A 23,062-nucleotide genomic window follows, 5' to 3' on the forward strand; every position below is an offset into this window, starting at 1 on the left:
CTTCTTAAAAAGTGTGATGGTTAATTTTGTGACAGCTAGACTGAGTCATGGGGTTACCTAGATGTTCGGCCAAGCATCATTCTGGGTCTGACATGAAATGAACATCTGAATGGAGGGAGGAAGTAAAGCTGATTGCCCTTCCTGATGTGGCTGGGGCTCATCCAGTCAGTTGGGGGTCTGATTAGAACGAGAAGTCTGAGTAAGAGGGAATTTTCTCCTGTGCCAGGCTTGAGCTGGGACATTGCTTTTTAGCTTTATTTTTTTTTTTTAAATATTTATTTATTTATTAATTATATATTTATTTATTTTAATTGAACATTGTTTTTAAATTTTATTGGAGTGTGATTGCTTTACAATTGTTAGTTGTAAACTAACAAGTGTTGTTAGTTGCTGCTGTGCAATGAAGTGAATCAGCTATTTCTAACAAATATCCTTTCCCTCTTGAACCTCCCTTCCCCGACCCAACCTACCTCTAGGTTATCCCAGGGCACCAAGCTGAGCTTCCTGTGCTATAGAGCAACTTCCCACTAGCTATCTATTTCACACGTGGTAGTGTATTTATGTCAAACCTAATCTCCCAATTCATCCCACCTTCCCCTTACCCCTCCATGTCCCAACATCCGTTCTCTACATTTGTGTCTCTATTCCTGCCCTGCAAATAGGTTCATCAGTACCATTTTTTAAAAAAGATTCCACATATAATACATCAATATTTGTTTTGCTCTTTCTGACTTACTTCACTCTGTGTGATGGACTCTTTAAGCCCATCCGCATCTCTACAAACGACCCAATTTTGAGACTTTGTTGTTTTCCTTCAAACTCAAACTGAAACATCAACTCTTCCTGGGTTGGTCTGAGACCTCTGGATTCAAACTGGAACTACATCATCAACTCTTCTGGGTCTCCAGCTTGTGGACTGCAGATTTTGGGACCTGTCAGCCAATTCTTTATAACAGGTCTCTTTATAGCTTATCTCCTATTGGTTCTGTTTCTCTGGAGAACCCTAATGCTGTGAGGTCATTATCTTGCCCCAGTCACTTGCCACTGTGGTATTAGGATTTGAAACCCCCACCATAAGAGCATAGTCTGGTGGGGACTTCCCTGGTGGTCCAGTGGCTAAGACTCTGCTCACCCAGTACAGGGGGCCTGGGTTTGATCCTTGATTAGGGAACTAGATCCCACATGCTGCAACTAACAGCTCTCTCAACTAAGACTTCACACACCACCACTGAAGATTCCAGCGGCTGCAACTAAGACCCAGGGTGTGTGTGCTCAGCTGCTTAGTTCTATCTGACTCTTTGTGACCTCATGAACTGTGGCCCGTTAGCCTCCTCTGTCCATGGAATTTTCCAGGCAAGAATACTGGAGTGGGTTGCCATTTCCTGCCAGTGCAGCCAAATAAATAAATAAATAAGAACATACTGGGGGGATATTAACTCAGATGGAGAGAGTGACGGAGGCCATCCGGAAGGAGGTGACACCTGAATTGGGTCTTGAGTAAAGAAGAGTGGAAGGAAGCAGCCAGGTGAGGAGCTGGAAAAGGAGTTTTAGGTTGAGAGGAAGGTGTTTATCTGAGACCTGGAGCTTGGGAGGGCAAGACATGAAGAGTCCCTTGGGAGTAGAGAAAGGTGAAGGTGGGGAGTGGTGAGAGGGAGGGATGAGCTCATTCTGTTAGACAATAGATGCTCAGAGACAGGCATCATTCTCTTTGTTAAAGTTCAGAGTCAGTTTACAGACACTAATGATTACTACCTATAATTTTCTCGGTCTCTCTTAATTGTCCTACAACATCCATTTCCTCTTCCTGCATTTTTTTTGCTGTACTAGGTCTTCATTGCTGACCTGGGCTTTCTCTAGTTGTAGCAAGTGGGGGGCTACACTCTAGTTTCGGTGTGCGGGCTTCTCATTGGGGTCACTTCTCTTGCTGCAGAGAATGGGCTCTAAGGCATGCAAGCTTAGTTGTCCCACAGCATGTGGAATATTCCCAGACCAGGGATAGAACCCGTGTTTCCTACATTGGCAGGTGGACTCTTAACCACTGGACCACCAGGGAAGTTCCATCCTCCTATTTTTAATAATTAAATAAATTTCTCAAATTTTATCTGGGCTGTGCCACACAATCATAGATAGCATTGTCCCAGCTTCCTTTGCAGCTAGGTTTCACTGTGATATATGCAACTTCTGGATTGTCACCTTAAGACATGTCTCCAAAGAAGTTCTCCTGACCTTATTAGCATTTTATATAGTGAGTAGATGAGGACAGAGGCCCTCTCCTCACTCTCCTCACTCTCCCCCTTCACCTGTACACCAGACAGCTTGCCCTGGATTTCCCCTCCCTTCTACCCACCAGTATGAATGCAGCATTGCAGCCACCCAGCTTTGACTATGCAGCTGAGGACAAGATGCCAGGGGATGGTGGACCAGCAATATGGAAAGAACGTGGGTACCTGAATGACCTCATGGAGCAGAATTCCTTCACCAGCCTGGACTGCTCACCTCTGGACTAATAGCTCAGAAAATAATAAAGATCCATGTTTTTAAAGCCATTGGATATTTGGGTCTCTTTGTTGCAGCAGCTCATCAAATCCTAATACAGTCTTACTTAGTCTCTTTCTTGGTCTGGGATAGATCCTGTCTTCAGGGGGCAGTACACACACACACATACTCACACACACACCCACACTCATACACACACACCCATATATACATATATAATGTATTGATCTATCATTTATCTCTATAGTGTGATATAGTGATAAACATAGTGATATATATATATATATATATCACAGTTATACAATACATATTATATATCAAAATATAATAGGTTAATAAACATGTCACAATTAGCATATATTACAATATTTGTCATAATCATATCAGGTATTTTATATTATCATGCATATGATATATGACATATAGCACACATATATAGTATTCACCTCCATTTCCTAACTTTGAGATTTGTAAATATTTGTTATCTGTATAGGTTCCAGGACTCATCTTCCACTCACCTCTTTTGTGCCGTTGGTTGTCTTGGGGGTGATTTCTGAAAAAGACATCAAAAGAAATTACTGTTGGAACCAAGAGTGAAACTGTGGAGAAGTCGGCAGGTAAGGTGGGTAACTTTGCATCTAGGAGGTCTGAAATCATATACTTCATGTTCTCTGATGAGTTCATTTGCTTTTTAGGGGGATCAGAGTCCAAATTCCTTGTTGTCGTGGAGAGCAGTGTTTTCAGCTTCAGGTGATTTTGCCTCCTGGGGACATTGGCAATGGCTACAGACATTTCTGGAGGTCACTCATGACCTTTAGTGGGGATGCTACTGGGATCTAGTGGGTGGATGCTGCTCAATGCCTTTTAATGCAGAGGATAGCTTCTGACCACAAATAATTTTGGGACCCCAAGTGTCAATATTGCTGTGGTAGAGATACCATGGCATAGAGAAAGCAGAAAATTGTAAGCTTCAAGCTCTTTCATTCAGATCTGGCTCTGGCTGACCATTATAAATGAAATGGCTGAGCAAACAGAAGACTAGATGCTTTAGGTTTTAAAAGTCAGTCTGGCTGGTAATTTTTTTTTTTTTATTAGTTGGAGGCTAATTACTTCACAACATTTCAGTGGGTTTTGTCATACATTGATATGAATCAGCCATAGATTTACACTTATTCCCCATCCCGATCCCCCCTCCCACCTCCCTCTCCACCCGATTCCTCTGGGTCTTCCCAGTGCACCAGGCCCGAGCACTTGTCTCATGCATCTCACCTGGGCTGGTGATCTGTTTCACCATAGATAGTATACATGCTGTTCTTTTGAAATATCCCACCCTCACCTTCTCCCACAGAGTTCAAAAGTCTCTTCTGTATTTCTGGGTCTCTTTTTCTGTTTTGCATATAAGGTTATCGTTACCATCTTTCTAAATTCCATATATATGTGTTAGTATGCTGTAATGTTCTTTATCTTTCTGGCTTACTTCACTCTGTATAAGGGGCTCCAGTTTCATCCATCTCATTAGGACTGATTCAAATGAATTCTTTTTAACGGCTGAGTAATATTCCATGGTGTATATGTACCACAGCTTCCTTATCCATTCATCTGCTGATGGGCATCTAGGTTGCTTCCATGTCCTGGCTATTATAAACAGTGCTTCGATGAACATTGGGGTGCACGTGTCTCTTTCAGATCTGGTTTCCTCATGGCTGGGAATTATAACTGAGACAGGAATGTCAGTTTATAACCATCAGCTGTTTTTGAAAATAAGTATTTATTTATTTATTTGGCTGCACTAGGTCTTAGTTGTGGGATGCAGGATCTTTGAAATTCCTTGCAGCATGTGGGATCTTTTTAGTTGTAGCATTAGAACTTGTGGTTGTTGCGTGTGGGATCTTAGTTCTCCAACCAGGGATTGAACCCATGTCCCCTGCATTGGCAGGAAGATCCTTTTTTTTTTTTTTGGCAGGAAGATTCTTAACCACTGGACTACCATGAAAGTCCACCTGGAAAGTATTCTTAACCATTCTGCTATATTGTCTCTTGAAGACGTGGATGCATCTGGCAGAAAAATGCACCATGCACAAAAATCGCAGTTACCACTTGCTGAATGCCTCTTCACAGGCATTATTTCATTTAATCCTTGAAATAATTCCATGAGTCAGGTTCTGTTATTTAAGCAGATGAGGAAATAGGCACAAGTTGTTAAGGAAATATCTGTAGTCATGCGGGGGTAAGCAGTAGAGCCCAGACTTAAATCCATTCTTGTCTAAGTGCAAAGCTCATTGTGGTGGTTGTTTTTAGTTGCTAAATTGTGTCAGACTCTTTGTGACCCCATGGACTATAGTCCGCCGACAGGTTCCTCTGTCCATGGAATTCTCCAGGCAAGAATATGGAGTGGGTTGCCATTTCCTTCTCCAGGGGATCTTCCCGACCCAGGGATGAAATCCGCGTTTCTTTCATTGCAGGCGGATTCTTTACTGCTGAGGCACGGCGGAAGCAAAGTTTGTACCACTTTACATGTGCAGAGACTGCACACACAAGAATCAGAAGGAGGTGTAAGCAAGTTCAGTCATTCACAGGCATCCTTGATGAAGACTGCCCGTGGCCCCTTCGCTACCTAAGAACCCTGATGCGGAGTGGCCGAGTCTCTGTGATTCAGTGCGGGTCTCTGGAACAAGCATCTCTGTACCTGTGGGGGCCTTTGTACCACCGTTCCTTTCCAGTTTGATCTTGGAATCCTGTTTTAAGCTTTTTAAAGGGAGTTTGGGTCTTAGGTCCCTGAATAGTCCTGCTTTTTAAATAATTTTTTAAAAATTATTTATTTATTGGTGTTTGTCTGCACTGGATCTTTGTTGTTGCAGGGGGGCTTTCTCTAGTTACGGCAGTGCACAGGCTTCTCGTGGTGCTTCTCTTGTTGCAGAACACAGGCTCTAGAGCGAGTGGGCTTCAGTAGTTGTGGCTCGCTGCCCTTTGGCAGAATTGTTCCTCTTTGTTCTGAGACTCAGTTTCTGGAAGGATCGAGGAGTCCTGGACCCTCCCATTGGAAGGAATCTCAGAATTGACCTGGTATGAATCCTAATGGTATAAAGATGGCCTGATAATTGTGATATGAGAGTTCCTGATATCAAAGCTGAAGGCTTGTGCTGCTCATGACCCCGAGCTCCTTAGGGGATCTTGCGGGGTGAGTGGGATACAATGACCCTTGTTAGTCTTCCTCTAAGCTCTTTCTGCTGTGGAGTCTCCAACCTCATGGCTTTGATACTGGATGGGCAGGAGCACAAGTTACTTAAATCTTGGGTGCTTCGGTTTCCTTGTCTGTAATAACAGTGCTTACCTCATGCAATTAGTGTAAATGAAATAAAGAGTGTAAAGTACTCAGTGCAGTACCTGGTACGTGTGTGTCAGTTGCGTCTGACCCTTTGTGACCCCATGGACTGTAGTCCGTCAGGCTCCTCTGTTCTGGCACATAGTACAGTTGAAATAAATATTGTCTATCAGTAGTATTGCTTGGTGGCTCAGTGGTAAAGAATCTGCCTGCAAGGCAGGAGGCACAAGAGAGGAGGGTTTGATCCCTGCGTCAGAAAGATCCCCAGAGTAGGAAATGGCAACTCATTCCGGTATTATTGGCTAGAAAATTCCATGTACAGAGGATCATGGTGGGCTATAGTCTACGGGGTTGCAGAGTTAGACACGCCTGAGCACCCACGTATGAGTGTGTATATATATATATATACATGTCAATCAGCATTATTGTTTCTCCATGAATCAGTTTCCCAGCATTCAGAGTTAGAGACTCTCTCTCTTATGACTTCAACTGTAGCCAGTACTTCATGGATAGTCTGCCAAGTCCTGTATTTCTTATGTATAGACTTGCTCTACCTATATGATTTCTATGACATTTACCATGCTTATCCAAGATCACAGATCCAAGGGTGGGCATATGATTCAAACTGTGTCAATTTTTACATTTCTAAAGAATATGCAATTATATTCAAGAGAGAGAATCAGTTACCATTCTTTTGGTGGTTGGATCAATAGCAATGGTAAGGTTTTGAGCTGTTGGTGGCCATATTTCCTATCCTGTGGAATAGGAAGCAGAGAAACCGTTTGCAAGGGGAGGAGAAGAAGAGGATTCAGAGTATGAGAGACTGGGGTGCCGTGACAGTGTTGGGTCCCCAACTTCAGTTCATTCCAGTACCCAGCAGTACTTTTACCCAAGACATATCCATGCATCTCATCACATGTGTGTGTGCGTGCTCAGTGGTCTGTCATGTCCAGCTTTTTGTGACCCCATGGACTGTAGTCTGCCAGGCTCCTCTGTCCATGGAATTCTGCCGGCAAGAATACTGGAGTGGGTTGCCATTTCCTCCTCCAGGGAATCTTCCCAACCCAAGGACTGAACCTGTGTCTCCTGCATTGGCAGATGGATTCTTTACTACTGAGCCACCAGGAAAGCCCCTGAATCTTATCATAAACTCATATTTTTCCTTAAGTTAACCTGAGTGGATTTCTCTACTTTGCAACTCAAAGAATCCTATCTCAACCATCATCCTGTGACCTGTGACATCATCTCCAAAGTTCACTTGCATTCTTAATCCCATCATTTATCTAAATTTCCTTCTTTTCACTTCCTCTTTATATCACCCATTTCCCTCCAGAGAATAGATATTCACTGGCCTCACCACAAATATATATTTTCTGACTTCCCAAGTGGTACAGTGGTAAAAAAAATCCGGCTGCCAATGCAGGAGATGCAAAAGACCAGGGTTCGATCCCTGGGTTGGGAAGATCCCCTGGAGGAGGAAATGGCAACTCACTCCAGTATTCTTGCCTGGGAAATTCCATAGACAGAGGAGCCTGGTGGGCTATAAAGATAGAGGAGCCATGGGGTCACAAAAAATTGGAAATGACTGAGCACACACATGCTGGTGTTAGACTCACTTAAAAATTAGGAGGGGAGATAAGAAAACAAAAATTTTTCTTACTCTTACAAGTGTTCTCATTGGAATCTGTGAATTGTGGTTTCCCAGAGAGAAGTTTATATCCAGCAATACAGTGACAGTAGAAACTTCCGTTGATATTCTGACACTCAGCATTCACTCCACAATATATACTAATGGGTGGTTTACATTCATCAATATCTGGAACACATTGGAGAAAGTTGGTCATTTGTTTGACAAAGATCTATTGAGCATCTAATATGTGTCAGAAGCTGTATCCTTTCCACCAGTCTATCCTGGCTTTTCAGAACAACGTGGTTAAGGTAATGGTTGTCTTTGTTGCTTCCTTTCTTTGCAGATTTTAGTTGGGTTTTCCAAGCAGTGGACTTTGAGACAAGGATTCTAGTGCAAGTATTTTATTTAGGAAATGATCCCAGAAAGCACTGGAAGGGAAATGGTGAGGAATGTTTACAGGTGATATAAACTCCCCGTTACTTCTATTTGTTCTGAGTGTGGACTGAGTGGTCTCCAGGAGCCATAGAAATCCTCAGACTTCGTGTACAAAGGAATGGAAAGTGCCAAGGTCATTAAATGGGATACTGACTGTTTGCACCACCCACCAACCTGCCCCAGCCAGTTCATATGTTGAAGCCCTAACTCCAGTCGTGGCTGTATTTGGAGATGGGGCCTCTTGTGAGGACATGGAAACACAGAAGGATGGATTAAAAAAATGTGGTACAAACATACAATGGAATATTAGTCATAAGAAAGAACAAAATAATGCCACTAGCAGAAACATGGATGGACCTAGAAATTGTCATACTGAGTTGAAGTAAATCAGACGCAGAAAGACAAATACCATATGATATTGCTTATATGTGGAATCTAAAAAATGGTATTTAAAATCTAAAAAAAAAGGTATTCTTATCTACAAAACAGAAGTAGAGTCATGAATGTAGAAAACAAGCTTATGGTTACCAGAGGATAGGGAGGGGAAGGATAAATTGGGAGACTGGGATTGACATATACGCATTACTAGATATAAAGTAGATAGCTAATAAAAACCTGCTGTGTAGCACAGGGAAATCTACTCAGTACTCTGTAATGACCTATATGGGAAAAGAATATAAAAAAGAGTGGCTATATGTATATGCATGACTGATTCACGCATATACATATGCGTTACAACAGAAAGTAACACAACATTGTATCTTTTTGTGACACAACATTGTAAATCAATAAAAATAAAAATTTAAAAATTAAGAATATATAATTAAAACATGTACAAAAAGTCTTAACTGTTTGGAAATTAGGAAGTACCCTCCCATATAATTCTTGGAGTGACAAAACTTCAAAAGGAAATTACAAACCATTCACAGATTAATAAAAATAATATTTCTTCCTGTAGAATATATCTGAACCTTTACTACAGGAAAAGTTATGGCCTTAAATGTCCTTATTTTGAAGAAAGATGAAAAATAAAGCACCTGAGTATTTAAGACCTTGGAAAAAAGAAATTAGGGAGATATTAGAACTGAAATAAAAAAATAGTAAACGAGGGCTTTCCTGATGGCTCAGCGGTAAAAAAGCTAGGGTGCAGATTTGATCTCTGGTTGGGGAACTAATATCCCACATGCTGTGCTGTGCAGCCAAGAAAATGTTTTAAAAATTGCACAAAATTGCATTGTGCTTTGTAATTCATGCAGTATGGTCACATTAAGTACCTTATTCAATTCCCCTTCCAGCCTCATGAGGTCAGCATTATTATCCCCACAATATGGAGGAGGAAAGTGAGACCTAGTTAAGTTATGGAAGGGGGCTTCTCTGGTGGCTCAGCAGTAAAGAACCCGCCTGCAACGCAGGAGCTACAGGAGACGCAGGTTCGATCCCTGGGTCGAGAATATCCCCTGGAGGAAGAAATGGCAAGTCACTCCAGTATTCTTTTTTTTTTTTTTTTTCACATTTTCCAGCATTGGCTATATTTGAAAGAACTACACTTTAGAAGGTACCGTGTTTGAACACCCACACTGCATCAGAGAACCCCAGCATGGCGTACTAAAAATAAACACCCCACCCCAAAATACACACAGGTGCGCTCATGCACACACACGCGGCATCCTCAGTCCATCAGTGCACTGTAACTATAAACTGAGCTCTGGGGGTGAGAGCCACAGCTCAGACACTGGAAGTAAACCTTTGGCAAAAAAAAAAAAAATGAACCCAGAGACTTCCAACTCCTTTTTCCTTCCAAAGAGAAGGGGCGTGGAGATGGGAGTGGAGGTGACAGGACGCAGGGCCACCACACTGCCCAATTCCAAGGGCCCCACTTCCACCACACAGGTGTGAATGACGGCCCTTTGAGTTTTGCAGTGCCCAGTGGCCCAGCTGTAAGCTGCAGCCCTGAGAGGGGTTCCCACAAGTAACTATAAACAGAAAAGGAATTCCACTCCATGCTCCACCAGTTGCCCTCACTTGTGAGGGTGTTTGTGGAACATTACAGTGGGGTCTGGCAGAGGTGCTGGCTTCAAGAGGCAAGGCTACATTTTTGCCCTTGCCATGAGGTGGATGACAGGTGGTGAGTTAGCTGCCTCGGCTTGACCCCACTTAGTCTACTTGAGCCAGGAAGCTCCACAGACATAGCAGAGGACTTGGCCTGGGTGGGGAGGGTCATAGGACCTGGAGGCTCTAGCCAGTCTCAGGCAGGTTGTTGCAGTGAGGCCTGACCATCATCCAATGGCTAAAAATGAGTTTAAAAGCTTTAGACCAGGTCAGGCAGTACTGCTTTGGAGCTCCTGCTGTATGTTCCATCGGACAAGGTTAAGCAGTAGAAACTTGGTAAGCAGAGAGGCAGGCCAGTGTAGACACACATGCACACACACACATCCACAAAGGCTTGCACCCTTAGAACCTACAGAAGCCATTGCTAGAGGACTCCCCTGGCACTCAGGACAGAGAGCAAGAGCTGGTGCTGAAAGAGAGAAGTTGTCTGTAAAACTCCTGTAATGTGGAAGTTCTGCACAATCCTTGGTTCGTTTGTCCCAAGGCGCTTTTCTGTGTATGGCTTAAGCTTGAAGGTCCAAGCTGGAACCCTGCCTAATGCGCTCTCCCAGGAAGCTATTGAGGCTCTCAGAGGGACGCCTCCCCCTCCCTATCTCTCCCATTAGAGTCCCCGTAGCACTCCTACCAGCCTAGAGCCTCACTCTGTGAAAACTGGGAGGGGGCAGACTGACCTCACAGACAGGACAGCTGTGGCCCTGTAGCCCAGATGTGGGGGCATCCGAGAGCATCTCCTCTCTCTCAGGCTGAGGCACTGAGGTTGCAGGAGACAGAGCCGAGAGCCAAAAGTGGCATCCTGACCCAGGAGAAGGGAGCAAGGAACAAACACATACACACGTGTGCAGGCACACACACGCACACACACCCCGAGGTTGACAGACTAACACACAGACATGATGACAACCAGAAGCTGGGGACTCCACACACTGAATGCAGGACTTTAGGGGGCAGAGAGGGAAGGTGCTGGGGCACAGAGGCAAGGGTAAGAAGTCCCTCCGAATGGGAGTGGAGTGCCAACCACCCTGCCTTGCCCCAAACACCTGCCTCCAGGGCCATGGCAAGAGTCCAGTCCATTAAGTGCAGCGTGCAATACTAGCGCTTGGAGTCTCCTGTCCTCATCAATGAAGCGGTGTGGACGGGCTAGCAGTCATCTGGCAGGAGGCCTTGACTCCTGGCAGGCTAGTTGTATCTGCCCTTGATCATTGTGTTCAACAAGGGCCCCACCTCTTGTGGGTTCCCCAAGGCCTCTCCAAGCATCTTCTCAATGTTCCTCATGATGGCCACTTTCTGATGGGCTTTGAGAGGATATTCAATCCTCTTAGGAGTCGGGGCCCCCTTATACCAGAAGTTCACAGTGATGGTTATCCCCCCATTTAGTAATGACTCTATGTGATGCCACCAGTACATTGGGATGTAAAGAACATCACCGGGGCCAACAACTGTTTCGTAACCAACCACGTTCTGGAAATTGGGAAACCTCTCGTAGTCAGGATTGTCAAAGTCCACCTGGCTCTGTCTGTCACAGGGATGATGAACAGGATACGGGTAGAGGCACTCAAACTGATCCGGAGGGAACAAAATGCATCGCTTATAGCCTTTTATCTGAGCAAAGAAGTTCTGTTGCTCATCATAGTGAGCAGGTGTCACATTTCCTTCCATGCCAATAAGCAGCAGGTTAGAGGTCAGCTGACCCCAGCCATGCTTTCCCTGTTGCTTATTAATCCAGTTCCAGTTAAAACCCAAGAAGTCCATGACAATCTTCCTGCCGACAGTATCATTGAGTGTTTGCTGTAGATACAACCTCTCTTCACCTCCTCGCTGCTGTATATCCTGCAGTTTCTCAACAAACTCATAAAATTTCATTTCTTCCCTGTTGGACCTTGGCTTAAAGTTCTGGAAATTAGCCATCTTCTTCTCATCATAGTACAAGAACTTGTGGGTGCTGGCACTGTACACGGAGAAGTCACCGTTGCCAATATTTTCTTGCAGGTATTCAAGATCCCATTTTAGTGCAGGATACACAAGATTTGTGTCAGTCAGCACCACAGGCTCCTCATTCTCGATAAGCTCCTCCGCCCGGGGGTCGCTTTGACTCAAACGCGGGATGGGCCGGGTCGGGAAGGTGTAACTGCGCAGTTGGGACTCATCCCAGGCGGGACCAGGACCTTCAGCCTCTTCCCGGGGTTCTCCAGGGGCCGAGGACGCGGCCTCCGTTGCTGTCGCCGCCATCTCTACCGCTAGGGACGGCCCCAGCGCCAGTATTCTTTTTTTTTTTTCACTCCAGTATTCTTGCTGGAAAATCCCATGGACAGAGGAGCCTGGCAGGCTATAGTCCTTGGGGTCACAAAGAGTCAGACACATGCAAGTTCTGGAAAAGTCTACTTTTCTGACACCATGAAAGCATTTTTCTTGGTGAAGGTTGAGTTGGCAGGGTTTTCAGCATTACATATTATGGTTACTTCCTCACAGCCTTTATGCTGCCTTCCTTCCACATCCACCTCTGGGTGATTTGAAAGTTACCCCTGGGATTCCCTGGTAGTTCAGTGACTAAGACTCTGAGCTCCCAATGCAAGAGGCCTGGGTTCGACCCCTAGTCAGGGAACTAAGTGTTTGCATTCTGCAACTAAAAGGTCCTGCGTGTTGCAACTAAGGCCTAGCACAGCCAAAAAACAAACAAACAAACAAAAAAACAAAGAAAAGAAAATTACCCCTTTACCTTCACATGTCTCGAAGCGGTAGCTGAAGTATTTCTCCTTGGATGAAGAAATGTATCCAGGTTTGCAGGTACAGTGAGTATTATTGACACATAAACCATTTTGGGGGCAATGGGTACAGGTCCCTGCAAGAGAAGAGAGTTAGGTCAGATGTCATTTGAGTCAGACCTGATGCTGGGAAAGATTGAAGGCAGGAGGAGAAGGGGACGACGGAGGATGAGATGGTTGGATGGCATCACCAACTTGATGGACATGAGTTTGAGGAAGCTCCGGGAGCTGGTGATGGACAGGGAGGCCTGGAGTGCTACAGTCCCTGGGGTCGCAAAAGAGTTAGACACGACTGAGTGACTGAACTACATTTGAGTCAAAAACTCTCCTGTTATTATTTGGTTTTGTCTTTGAGCCAGGGCCTCTCAAGGCTGAGGAAGCGGCACCCTTTTCCTTTTGTGAAATGCTAGTACATTAAAGAATGAAAGACATCAAACCCAAGCTATGCACGTGTGATTCTTGTGCATGATAAAGGACTGGGGTTGGCATTAAACCAGTTAATTTTTAACACAAACCTTTCAGTGCAGTATAACTATGCTATTCTCAAGATCATTGCAGAATATAGAAAAGGGGATGAGTTGGTTAAGAGCTTGGACAATGGATTTGATTCTGGCTCCACCTCTTCCCACCTGTGTGTCTTTGCACAAGTGTCCTAACTGCTTTGTGCCTCAGTTTCCTCCTCTGTAAAATGGGTTATTGTGAGGGGTAAGTGGATTAATCCATATAAAATGCTTTGAGCAGTGCCTGGCACATAACCAGTGTCAGCTGTGATTACAAAAACTTGAATTTGTAGGGTACCACAGAAGGTATATTCTGATAAGGGTGCATGTTACCTTTGTAACCCTATGTATAACTTCATTTAGATGGAGATCACTAAGGATCTTATTTGTGGTCCATTGAAAATGAGTGGAGGGGGCTTTGCTAGTGGCTCAGTGGTAAAGAATCCACCTGCCAATGCAGGAGATATGGGTTCAATCCCTGGTCTGGGAAGATCCCATATGCTGAGGAGCGACCAAGCCCTGTGCCACAGCTACTTAGCCCGGGCCCAAGAGCCTGTGAACCACGACTACTGAGGGACTTAGAGCCCATGCTCTGCAACAAGAGAAGCCACTGCAAGAGAAGCCCTCGTCCCTACAACTAGATACTAGTCCCCACTGGCTGTAACTAGAGAAAATCGTGTGGAGCAACAAAGACCCAACACAGCCAAAAATAAATACAATAATTATTTTTAAAAAAGAAAAAAAATCTTAAAAAAAGAAAATTAATGGGAATAATGTAGCTGAGGAAGTATCTTAAGCTTTAGGTCTAGTGGAGAAATCTGGGAGCTTGCCAGGGCTCATGGGGAGTGGAGGCTGGGAATACAACGGAGGACAACATGCAGAGCCTTTACTCAGAATGCATCCTCTGGCTTTTGGCTAGAAATGCAGAATCTCAGGCCCCACTCTAGACTTGGTGACTCAGAATCTAGTGAGTTGGCCTAGGGATTAAAGTCAAGCTGAAATGACCTTGCTCATTTTTTGTTGACTTGCTTATGAATGGGATGAAATGATTATTATCATGCTCTGTCTCTCCCCACCAGAATGTTCACTTCATGAGACTTGGTGTGTTTGATTCACTGTTCTACTTCTACCTTGGGCACATAATAGTAAAATAGAAAAGATAACTGAGGACTTCCCTGGTGGTTTAGTGGTTAAGAATCCACTTGTCAACGCAGGGTACACGGGTTTGATCCCTGGTCTGGGAAGATTCCACATGCTACAGAGCAACTAAGCCCATGCACTACAACTACTGAGCTTGTGCTCTAGAGCCCAGGAACCACATCTGCTGAAGCTCATGCTCTGCAACAAGAGAAGCCACTGCAACGAGAAGCCCACACATCACAACTAGAGAGCAGCTCCTGCTCATCACAACTTGAGAAAATTCTCGGGCAGCAACGAAGACCCAGTGCAGCCAAAAAAAGATACCTAAATTTGATGAAATTTTGAATTAAAAAGAGTTACAGGAGTGAGGCTGCCCCAGTTCTGTTCCCAGAAGCAGCCTCCTTTCTCTATCCTGATGGAAGATGTAAGTGGCCTCAGGTGCATCATTGGTCTACATACTCACTGGTCTCTGGCTATGGAAAAGCAAGGCTTCGAGCACTCACCTTTGATTTGTCGAGCCACGGCTCCTGAAAGGCTTAGCAGAAAGCAGAGTCCTGGAACAGTGAAACACAAGGGAGACACATGAAATGGTTGAGGAAAGAGCCCAGGATATTCCCCAAGGGCTGGGTATCAGTTACTGATTGACGAATAATGATAATTATTGCCCTTAATAAACAACATTCCCATCATCAAAAAACTACGAACATTAAATGATGGAGAGGATGTGGAGAAAGGAAACGCTTTTGCACTATAGGTGGGAATGTAAGTGGATATAGTCAGTATGGAGAACAGTAGGGAGATTTCTTAAAAAACTAGGAATAAATCTACTGTATGATCCAGAAATCCCACCCTAAGAAAAAGCATAATTCAAAAAGACACATATACACCAATGTTCATCGTAGTACTGTTTACAAAAGCCAGGGCACGGAGGTAACCTAGATGTCCATCAACAAATGAATGGATAAAGAAGTCGTGGTACATATATACAATGGAATATTACTCATCCACAAAAAGGAATGAAATTGGGTCTTTTGTAGTGATGTGGATGAACCTAGAGTCTGTCACACAGAGTGAAGTAAGACAAAAAGAGAAAAATATTGTATATTAACACATGTATATGGAATCTTAAAAGATGGTACTGATGAACCTTTTTGCAGGGCAGGAATAGAGGTGCTGACATACAGAATGGACTTGTGGACACAGCAGGGGAAAGAGAAGGCAGGATAAACTCAGAAGGTAGCACTGATATATATACACTACCATGTGTAAAATAGATAGCTTGCGGGAAGATGCTGTGTAGCATAGGGAGCTCAGCTGGTGCTCTGTGATGACCTAGAGGGGTCAAATGCAGGAAGTGAGAGGGAGGCTCAAGAGGGAAGGGATATATGTATACAAATAGCTGATTCAGGACTTCCCCAATGGCTTAGTGGTAAAGAATCTGCCTGCAATGCAGGAGCCATGGGTTCCATCACTGGGTCAGGAAAGATCCCCTGGAGGAGGGCATTGCAATCCCCTCCAGTATTCTTGCCTGGAGAATCTCATGGACGTAGGAACCTGGCGGGCTACAGTCCATAGGGTCGCAAAGAGTCGGACATGCCTGAAGCAACTCAGCATGCTTGCATAGCTGATTCACATTATTGTATGGCAGAAACTAACACAATATTGTAAAGCAACTGTCCTCCAATTTAAAAAAATAACCTATGATAAACCATAATGGCAAAGAATATTAAGCAAAGAATGTATATAAAAAGCAACATTTATTCCGTTATCTCTCATGATTTCTGTAATTTGGGCATCTGGAAAAGACTCAGCTGAGCGTTTGTGGCTTGAGGTTTCTTAGGCAGTTACTGCTAGACTGTGAATGGGCTGAAGTGGCTGGGAACTGGCAGAGCATTGCTGTCCCTTCATGTAACCTCAGGGCCTGGGATAGTTGGGCTTCCTCCCATCATAGCAGTGTTGGTCGGGCAGCTCCCATGGTGCTTCAGAGCTCTAAGCATGAGTTTTCAGGCCAACCAGGCTACATCTTCTCTCAAGATCCAGTCAAAAAAGTCATGCAGCTCCATTCCACCATATTCTCTTGGTTATAAGCAAGCCGTATGTCCACCCAGATTCAAGTGTCTTCCTCTTGATGGAGGATTGGCAAGATTCCAGAAACGTATCTTGGAAGGGAAGTGTTGTTTCTGCCTTTTTGGAAAATAAAGGCTGCCTCTATGTGAAGTCTGCTTCTACTGTGGCTGCTAAAGTGCATTTTTTCTTCCCCAAACCTTTGCAACATCTGGTGGTGTCATCAGCCATGTTCCTGCTTTTGCAAAGACCTGAAGGTACTGGATGGATAGGTGGGTGTTTTCTTCCTTTCTTAATAAATCTTACACCATTCTCATTGTTAGTTCTCTCCTTACCTCCTTTTCATTCTCTTATCATATACTAATGTCTAGAATAATTTTCCGTTGGCAAGTACAATATATTTAACAACTGGTATGACTGGAAAAGGTAAGCTTTCATTTCAATACCAAATAAAGGCAATGCCAAAGAATGTTCAAACTACAGTTCTATTGCTCTCATTTCATATGCTAGCAAAGCAACACTCAAAATCCTTCAAGCTAGGCTTCAGCAGTATGTGAACCAAGAACTTCCAGGTGTTCAAGCTGGATAGAGAAAAGGTAGAGGTACCAGAGATCAAACTGTCAGCATTAGTTAGATCATAGAAAAAGCAAGGGAATTCCAGAAAGGCATCTACTTCTGCTTCATTGACTATGAAAAACCCTGGACTATGTGGATCACAAAGAACTGTAGAAAATTCCTAAAGAGATGGGAATACCAGACCACCTTACCTGTCTACTGAGAAACCTGTGTGCAGGTCAAGAAGCAACAGTTAGAAATGGACATGGAAAAACTTACTGGTTCAAAACTGGGAAGGGAATACATCAAGGCTTTATATTGTCACCCTGCTTATTTAACTCATATGCAGAGTACATCATGCAAAATGTCAGGCTGGATGAATCACAAGTTGGAATCAAGATTTCCAGGAGAAATTTCAACAATCTCAGATATGCAGATGATACCACTCTAATAGCAGAAATTAAAGAAGAACTAAAAACCCTTTTGATGAAGGTAAAAGAGGAGAGTGAAAAAACTGACTTAAAACTCAACATTCAAAAAACTAAGATCATGGCATCCAGTCCCATCACTTCGTGGCAAACAGAAAGGGGAAAAGTGGAAACAGTGACAAATTTTATTTTCTTAATCTCCAAAATCACTGTGGACAGTGACTGCAGCCATGAAATTAAACGATGCTTGCTCCTTGGAAGAAAAGCTGTGGCAAACCTAGACAGCATATTAAAAAGCAGAGACATCAGTTTGCTGACAAAGGTCCGTCTAGTCAAAGCTATGATTTTCCCCATAGTCATATATAGATGTGAGAATTGGACCATAAAGAAGGCTGAGCACCGAAGAATTGGTGCTTTTGAATTGTGGTGTTGGAGAAGAGTCTTGAGAGTCCCTTGAACTGCAAGGAGATCAAACCAGTCAGTCCTAAAAGAAATCAACCCTGAATTGGAAGGACCAATGCTGAAGCTGAAGCTCTCATAGTTTGGCCACCTGATGTGAAGAACTGACTCATTGGAAAAGACCCTGATGTTGGGAAAGATTGAGGGCAGGAGGAGAAGGGGACGACAGAGGATGAGATGGCTGGATGTTATCACTGGCACAGTGGACATGAGTTTGAGCAAACTCCGGGAGATAGTGATGGACAGGGAAGCCTGATGTGCTGCAGTCCGTGGGATCCCAAAGACTTAGTGACTAAACAAAAACAACAATTGTTCAGAAACCAACCAAGTAGAATGGACATTGGAGAGTAGCTGCCATTCACCACAACTAGAACAACAACTACGACAACAGCAACACTAACATCACATCTGCCCCAGTGGCGACTATAGCTTGCAGAGGCAGCTAGTCAAACACGTGGCTGGACAGCATTTCCTGGTTCCTAAAATGCAGGCAGTCTGGGCACCATCAACTTTCCTGAAGGCTAGTCTTCAAAGGTCTCCTTTCAGCCCAGCCAGCAATCCTGTGCTCGATAATATGCACACGAGACTTAACTTAGAGTTCTCAAAGAGTCATTAGCATGTCAGGATCCCGGAATTCTAGGAGACTTTAGAAATCTTCAGCTGACTCTTTCTGTTCATGAAGAAACAGGTCCCCTAGGGGTCAAATGCTTCTGACACCAGTTGTGCAAATTTGAGCAAGTTGTTTAACTTCTCTAAGATTCCATATATGGAACAGGGTGACAGTGTTGCCTGTCTCCTGGGTTTGGGGTGATGACATAAGTGTGCAAAGCACAATGTTTGGCTGAAATCACTCCATAAAGGCTAGCTGCCTCAAGTATCATTTTATTTGCAATAGATTTCTATTTCTTAACTTTTTATTTTGTGTAGGAGCACAGTTGATTAACAATATTGTGACAGTTTCAGGTGGACAGCAAAGGGACTCAGCCAAACATATACATGTATACATTCTTTCCCAAACTCCCCTCCCATCCAGGCTGCCACATACCACTGACCAGAGTTCCCTGAGCTATACAGTAGGACCCTGTTGGTTATCTATTTTAAATACAGGACTGTGTACATGTCCATTCCAAACTCCCTAACTAGCCAATTCCCCCCATCCTTCCCCCTGGTAACCATAAGTGTAGAATTCTATTTTAATTCTTCACTTGCTGCTCATTCTATCACCCTGCCTCTTCCATCTCGGGATGAGGGCAGAGAGTTCATGGATAACTGACATTCACAAATGATCCATCTTAGGAGTTTCCAGAACTCTGCCTGCAGTTGCCCCAAAGCAGGAAACACCTTGTTTGCACTTCTCTCATTAAAATAATTTTTAAACTTTTCTAGGCATAATTGATGGGCTTCCCAGGTGGTGCTAGTGGTAAAGGATCCTTCTGAAATGCAAGAGCCTTAGGAGACTTGGGTTTGCTACGTGGATTGGGATGAGCCCCTGGAGGAGGAAATGGCAACCCACTCTAGTATTCTTGTCTGGAGAATGCCATGAACAGAGGAGACTCACGGGCTACAGTCCATGGGGTTGCCAAGAGTCGGACACGACTGAAACAACTTAGGAAGCATGCATGCGGGCATAATTGATATATAAAATATTGCACACTCTTTCACTTAAATTTGACTCCACAAATATATACCAGATCCCTCTTGCATGGAGATGTTGCAGAAGGGGCTGCAAGGGTAAGGGGACCTGGCATTTTCCTTCAAGTAGCTTATATTAATATTATACTATTTTGATAGACTTTATGGTCTGTTACCTGCCTCTGCAACTAAATAACTGTGAGATTTTGAGCAACCTCTCTGTGGTGCCATTTTTGTGTCTGTAATATGGAGGTACTGTGTGATAATGAATATAGGACAATCTTAGCCTGATGCCAGCCTAAAGTTGGTGCTCAAATATATGTTAGTTTGGGCTGATATTGCAGCTATTGATATTGTTATTTGATCTGGAGCCAGAGAATGGAAGGGGTTTCAAAGTTGGAGAACCTTCTGCAGAGGTGAAGTCAAGGAGTCTTGGGATACCTCTAGAGAGAAAGAGTAGAAAAAAAGAAAAAAAAAAAAACCAATCAAAAGCATATTAACAAAAATCTGGAGTGAGGTGGCTTGGGTTCAAATCCTAGTTCTACCATTTACAAGCTGTGTGACCTTGGACGATTACCATAATCTCTCTGTGCTCCAGCTTTCTTATCCACAAGATGGAAATAATATTAGTCTTCACCTGATGAGCCCATTAGGGGGATTAATGGGTTAACATACAAGGTGCATAGTGAGTACTTGAAAATGTTGGTTATTGTTGCTAATATTCAGGAAAAGGGAAAAGGAGGAGGGAAAAATAATACCAGGAGAGGCAGAGGAAGAGTAGGGCAGGGCTGGGTCACAGAAATTATCACGGAGGTGGTGGTGGTTGTTGTTTAGTTGCTAAGTCATGTTCAACTCTTTTGCAACCCCATGGACTATAGCCTGCCAGGCTCCTCTGTCCATGGGATTTCCCAGACAAGAATACTGGAGTGGATTGTCATTTCCTGCTCCAGGGGATCTTCCTGACCCAGGGATTGAACTTGGGTCTCCTGCATTGGCAGGAGGATTCTTTCCAATGAACCACCTGGAATGCCCTATCAAGGAGGCTATTGTTGTTCAGTTGCTCAGTTGTGTCCGACACTTTGCGACCCCATGGACTGCAGCATGCCAGGCTTCCTTGTCCTTCATCATCTTCCAGGGTTCTCCAAAAGCAGGAAGTCAAGAGATACCTGGAGTAACAGGCAAGTTTGAGCTTGGAGTACAAAATGAAGCAGGGCAAAGGCTAATAGAGTTTTTCCAAGAGAATGCACTGGTCATAGCAAATACCATTTTCCAGCAACACAAGAGACAACTCTACACGTGAACACCACCAGATGCTCAATACCGAAATCAAGATTGATTATGTTCATTGCAGCTGAACGTGGAGAAGCCCTAAACAGTCAGCAAAAAAAAAAGACTGAGAGCTGCCTGTGGCTCAGATCATGAACTTCTTGTTGCCAAATTGAGACTTAAATTGAAGAAAGTAGGGAAAACCACTAAGCCTTTCAGATATGACCTAAATCAAATCCCTTATGATTATACAGTGCAAGTGACAAATAGATTCAAGGGATTAGATCTGATAGAGTGCCTGATGAACTATGGATGGAGGTTCGTGACATTGTACAGTGGGTGGTGATCAAAACCATCCCCAAGAAAAAGATGCAAAAAGGCAAAATGGCTGTCTGAGGAGGCATTACAAATAGCTGAGAAAAGAAGAGAAGCAAAAGGCAAAGGAGAAAAGGGGAGATATATCCATTTGAATGCAGAGTTCCAAAGAATAGCAGGGAGAAATAAGAAAGCCTTCCTCATTGATCAGTGCAAAGAAATAGAGGAAAACAATAGAATGGGAAAGACTAGAGATCTCTTCAAGAAAATTAGAGATACCAAGGGAACATTTCATGCAAAGATGGGCACAATAAAGGACAGAAATGGTAGGGACCTAACAGAAGCAGAAGATAATAAGAAGAGGTGGCAAGAATACACAGAAGGACTACACACAAAAAATTCTAAATGACCAGGATAACCACAATGGTGTGATCACTCACCTAGAGCCAGACACCCTAGAGTGTGAAGTCAAGTGGACCTTAGAATACATCACCAGGAACAAAGCTAGTGGAGGTGATGGAATTCCAGTTGAGCTATTTCAAATCCTGAAAGATGATGCTGTTAAAGTGCTGCATTCAACATGCCAGCAAATTTGGAAAACTCAGCAGTGGCCACAGAACTGGAAAAGGTCAGTTTTCTTTCAATCCCAAAGAGTGTTCAAACTACTGCACAATTGCACTCATTTCACATGATAGTAAGGTCATGTTCAAAATCCTTCAAACTAGATTTCAATAGTATGGGAACAGAGAACTTCCAGATGTACAAGCTGGATTTAGAAAAAGCAGAGGAACCAAGGATCAAAATGCCAACATTCACTGGATCATAGAGAAGGCAAGAGAATTCCAGAAAAGCATCTACTTCTGCTTCATTGACTACACTAAAGCCTTTGACTGTGTGGATCACAACAAACTGTGGAAAATGCTTTAAGAGATGGGAATATCAGACCACCTGACCTGCCTCCTGAGAAACCTCTATGCAGGTCAAGAAGCAACAGTTAGAACCGGACATGGAACAAGGGACTGGTTCCAAATTGGGAAAGCAGTACGTCAAGGCTGTATATTGTCACCCTGTTTATTTAGCTTATCAAGGAGGAGAGGAAATCAGTTAGAAAATAAGGCCCGTGAAGAGGAAGATGAGCAATTCATTGGATTGAACCATAAGGAAAATTTTAGGGATATTTGAGAGTACAGTTTGAATAGCGTGGTGAAGAAGAAAACCATAATCTAAGGGGGAAAGAAGAGTGTTCAAAGAGAACAGAAGATAAAGGAGAAGGAAAAGACAACTAATTATTCAACTAAGTAGCCCCTGATACGGGGCAGGTTAAGGTACAGTCACTGTCAAGGTTGCACATACCTGGAAGAAGCGATAACCCGCGCATTCCTGTGCAGGTAACCCTCACCACGGCTCTCAAGGCTCCCTGTTGGGCTCTTGACTCTTTTCCTATTTCAAGGAAATTTCATGAGTCTTGACACATATCTTATGTCAGCTGACTTAGAAAACCACTATCAGAAAAGTGAACTTCTTCTGTCTTTCACCATCAGACTCATGGTTCTGCTTTTCATCTGTTTATTTTATATACCTTTTCTTCACCTTTATACACATTTTCATATGCTCACTGTGTAGTAGATTTTCCTAGCTATTATTAATCGTCTTTGGGATTACAGAATCAACTGACCCTAGGAAAGGAATGCCCTTTAGTTACAGAGCATCATCCGAGGAGCAGGAAGTGACTTTTGGTGTCAAAATAAACTTTAAATAACCCTGTGGTTTTGAGCTGGATAAACCAGAATTTAGAGTGTCTCTATTGTTACCTAAAGTTTCTGAAAGAGTCATTTTTTTCCTAGCTTAATGCAGCTAAAGTGTATTCTTTTTTAAAAAATTTAAGTTGGAGGATAATTGCTTTACAATGCTGTCTTGGTTTCTGCTGTATAAGAATGTGAATCAGTCGTATG

At 43.5% G+C, this 23,062-nt stretch overlaps 2 protein-coding genes across 3 annotated transcripts in view; both read right to left on the bottom strand.

Moving 5' to 3' along the window:
* ADGRE3 (adhesion G protein-coupled receptor E3) overlaps positions 1-22,592 on the bottom strand; it is a 59,011-nt gene extending 36,419 nt beyond the window's left edge. Inside the window, exons 1-5 of one of the 2 annotated variants that reach the window (XM_043466953.1) lie at positions 22,464-22,592; positions 14,895-14,945; positions 12,706-12,828; positions 7,479-7,634; positions 3,015-3,049 (exon numbers count right to left, since the gene is read on the bottom strand). In XM_043466953.1, the coding sequence (XP_043322888.1) occupies positions 3,015-3,049; positions 7,479-7,634; positions 12,706-12,828; positions 14,895-14,945; positions 22,464-22,488 (390 nt within the window). In that variant the 5' untranslated portion in view covers positions 22,489-22,592. The remainder of the gene's footprint in view (positions 1-3,014; positions 3,050-7,478; positions 7,635-12,705; positions 12,829-14,894; positions 14,946-22,463) is intronic. The other variant, XM_043466954.1, reaches the window with a different exon arrangement.
* Positions 9,398-12,236, bottom strand: LOC122440566 (hypoxia-inducible factor 1-alpha inhibitor-like). Its single transcript, XM_043466955.1, has one exon. The coding sequence runs from the start codon at positions 12,216-12,218 to the stop codon at positions 11,169-11,171; it is 1,050 nt and encodes a 349-aa protein (XP_043322890.1). The 5' UTR covers positions 12,219-12,236; the 3' UTR covers positions 9,398-11,168.
* Positions 22,593-23,062: the final 470 nt, after the last annotated feature.

Source organism: Cervus canadensis, chromosome 4, assembly GCF_019320065.1.
Source record: "Cervus canadensis isolate Bull #8, Minnesota chromosome 4, ASM1932006v1, whole genome shotgun sequence".
NCBI lineage: Eukaryota > Metazoa > Chordata > Mammalia > Artiodactyla > Cervidae > Cervus > Cervus canadensis.

Excerpts from the sequence above, each read along its gene's own strand:
- LOC122440566 (XM_043466955.1), bottom strand. The coding sequence starts at position 12,218 with ATGGCGGCGACAGCAACGGAGGCCGCGTCCTCGGCCCCTGGAGAACCC.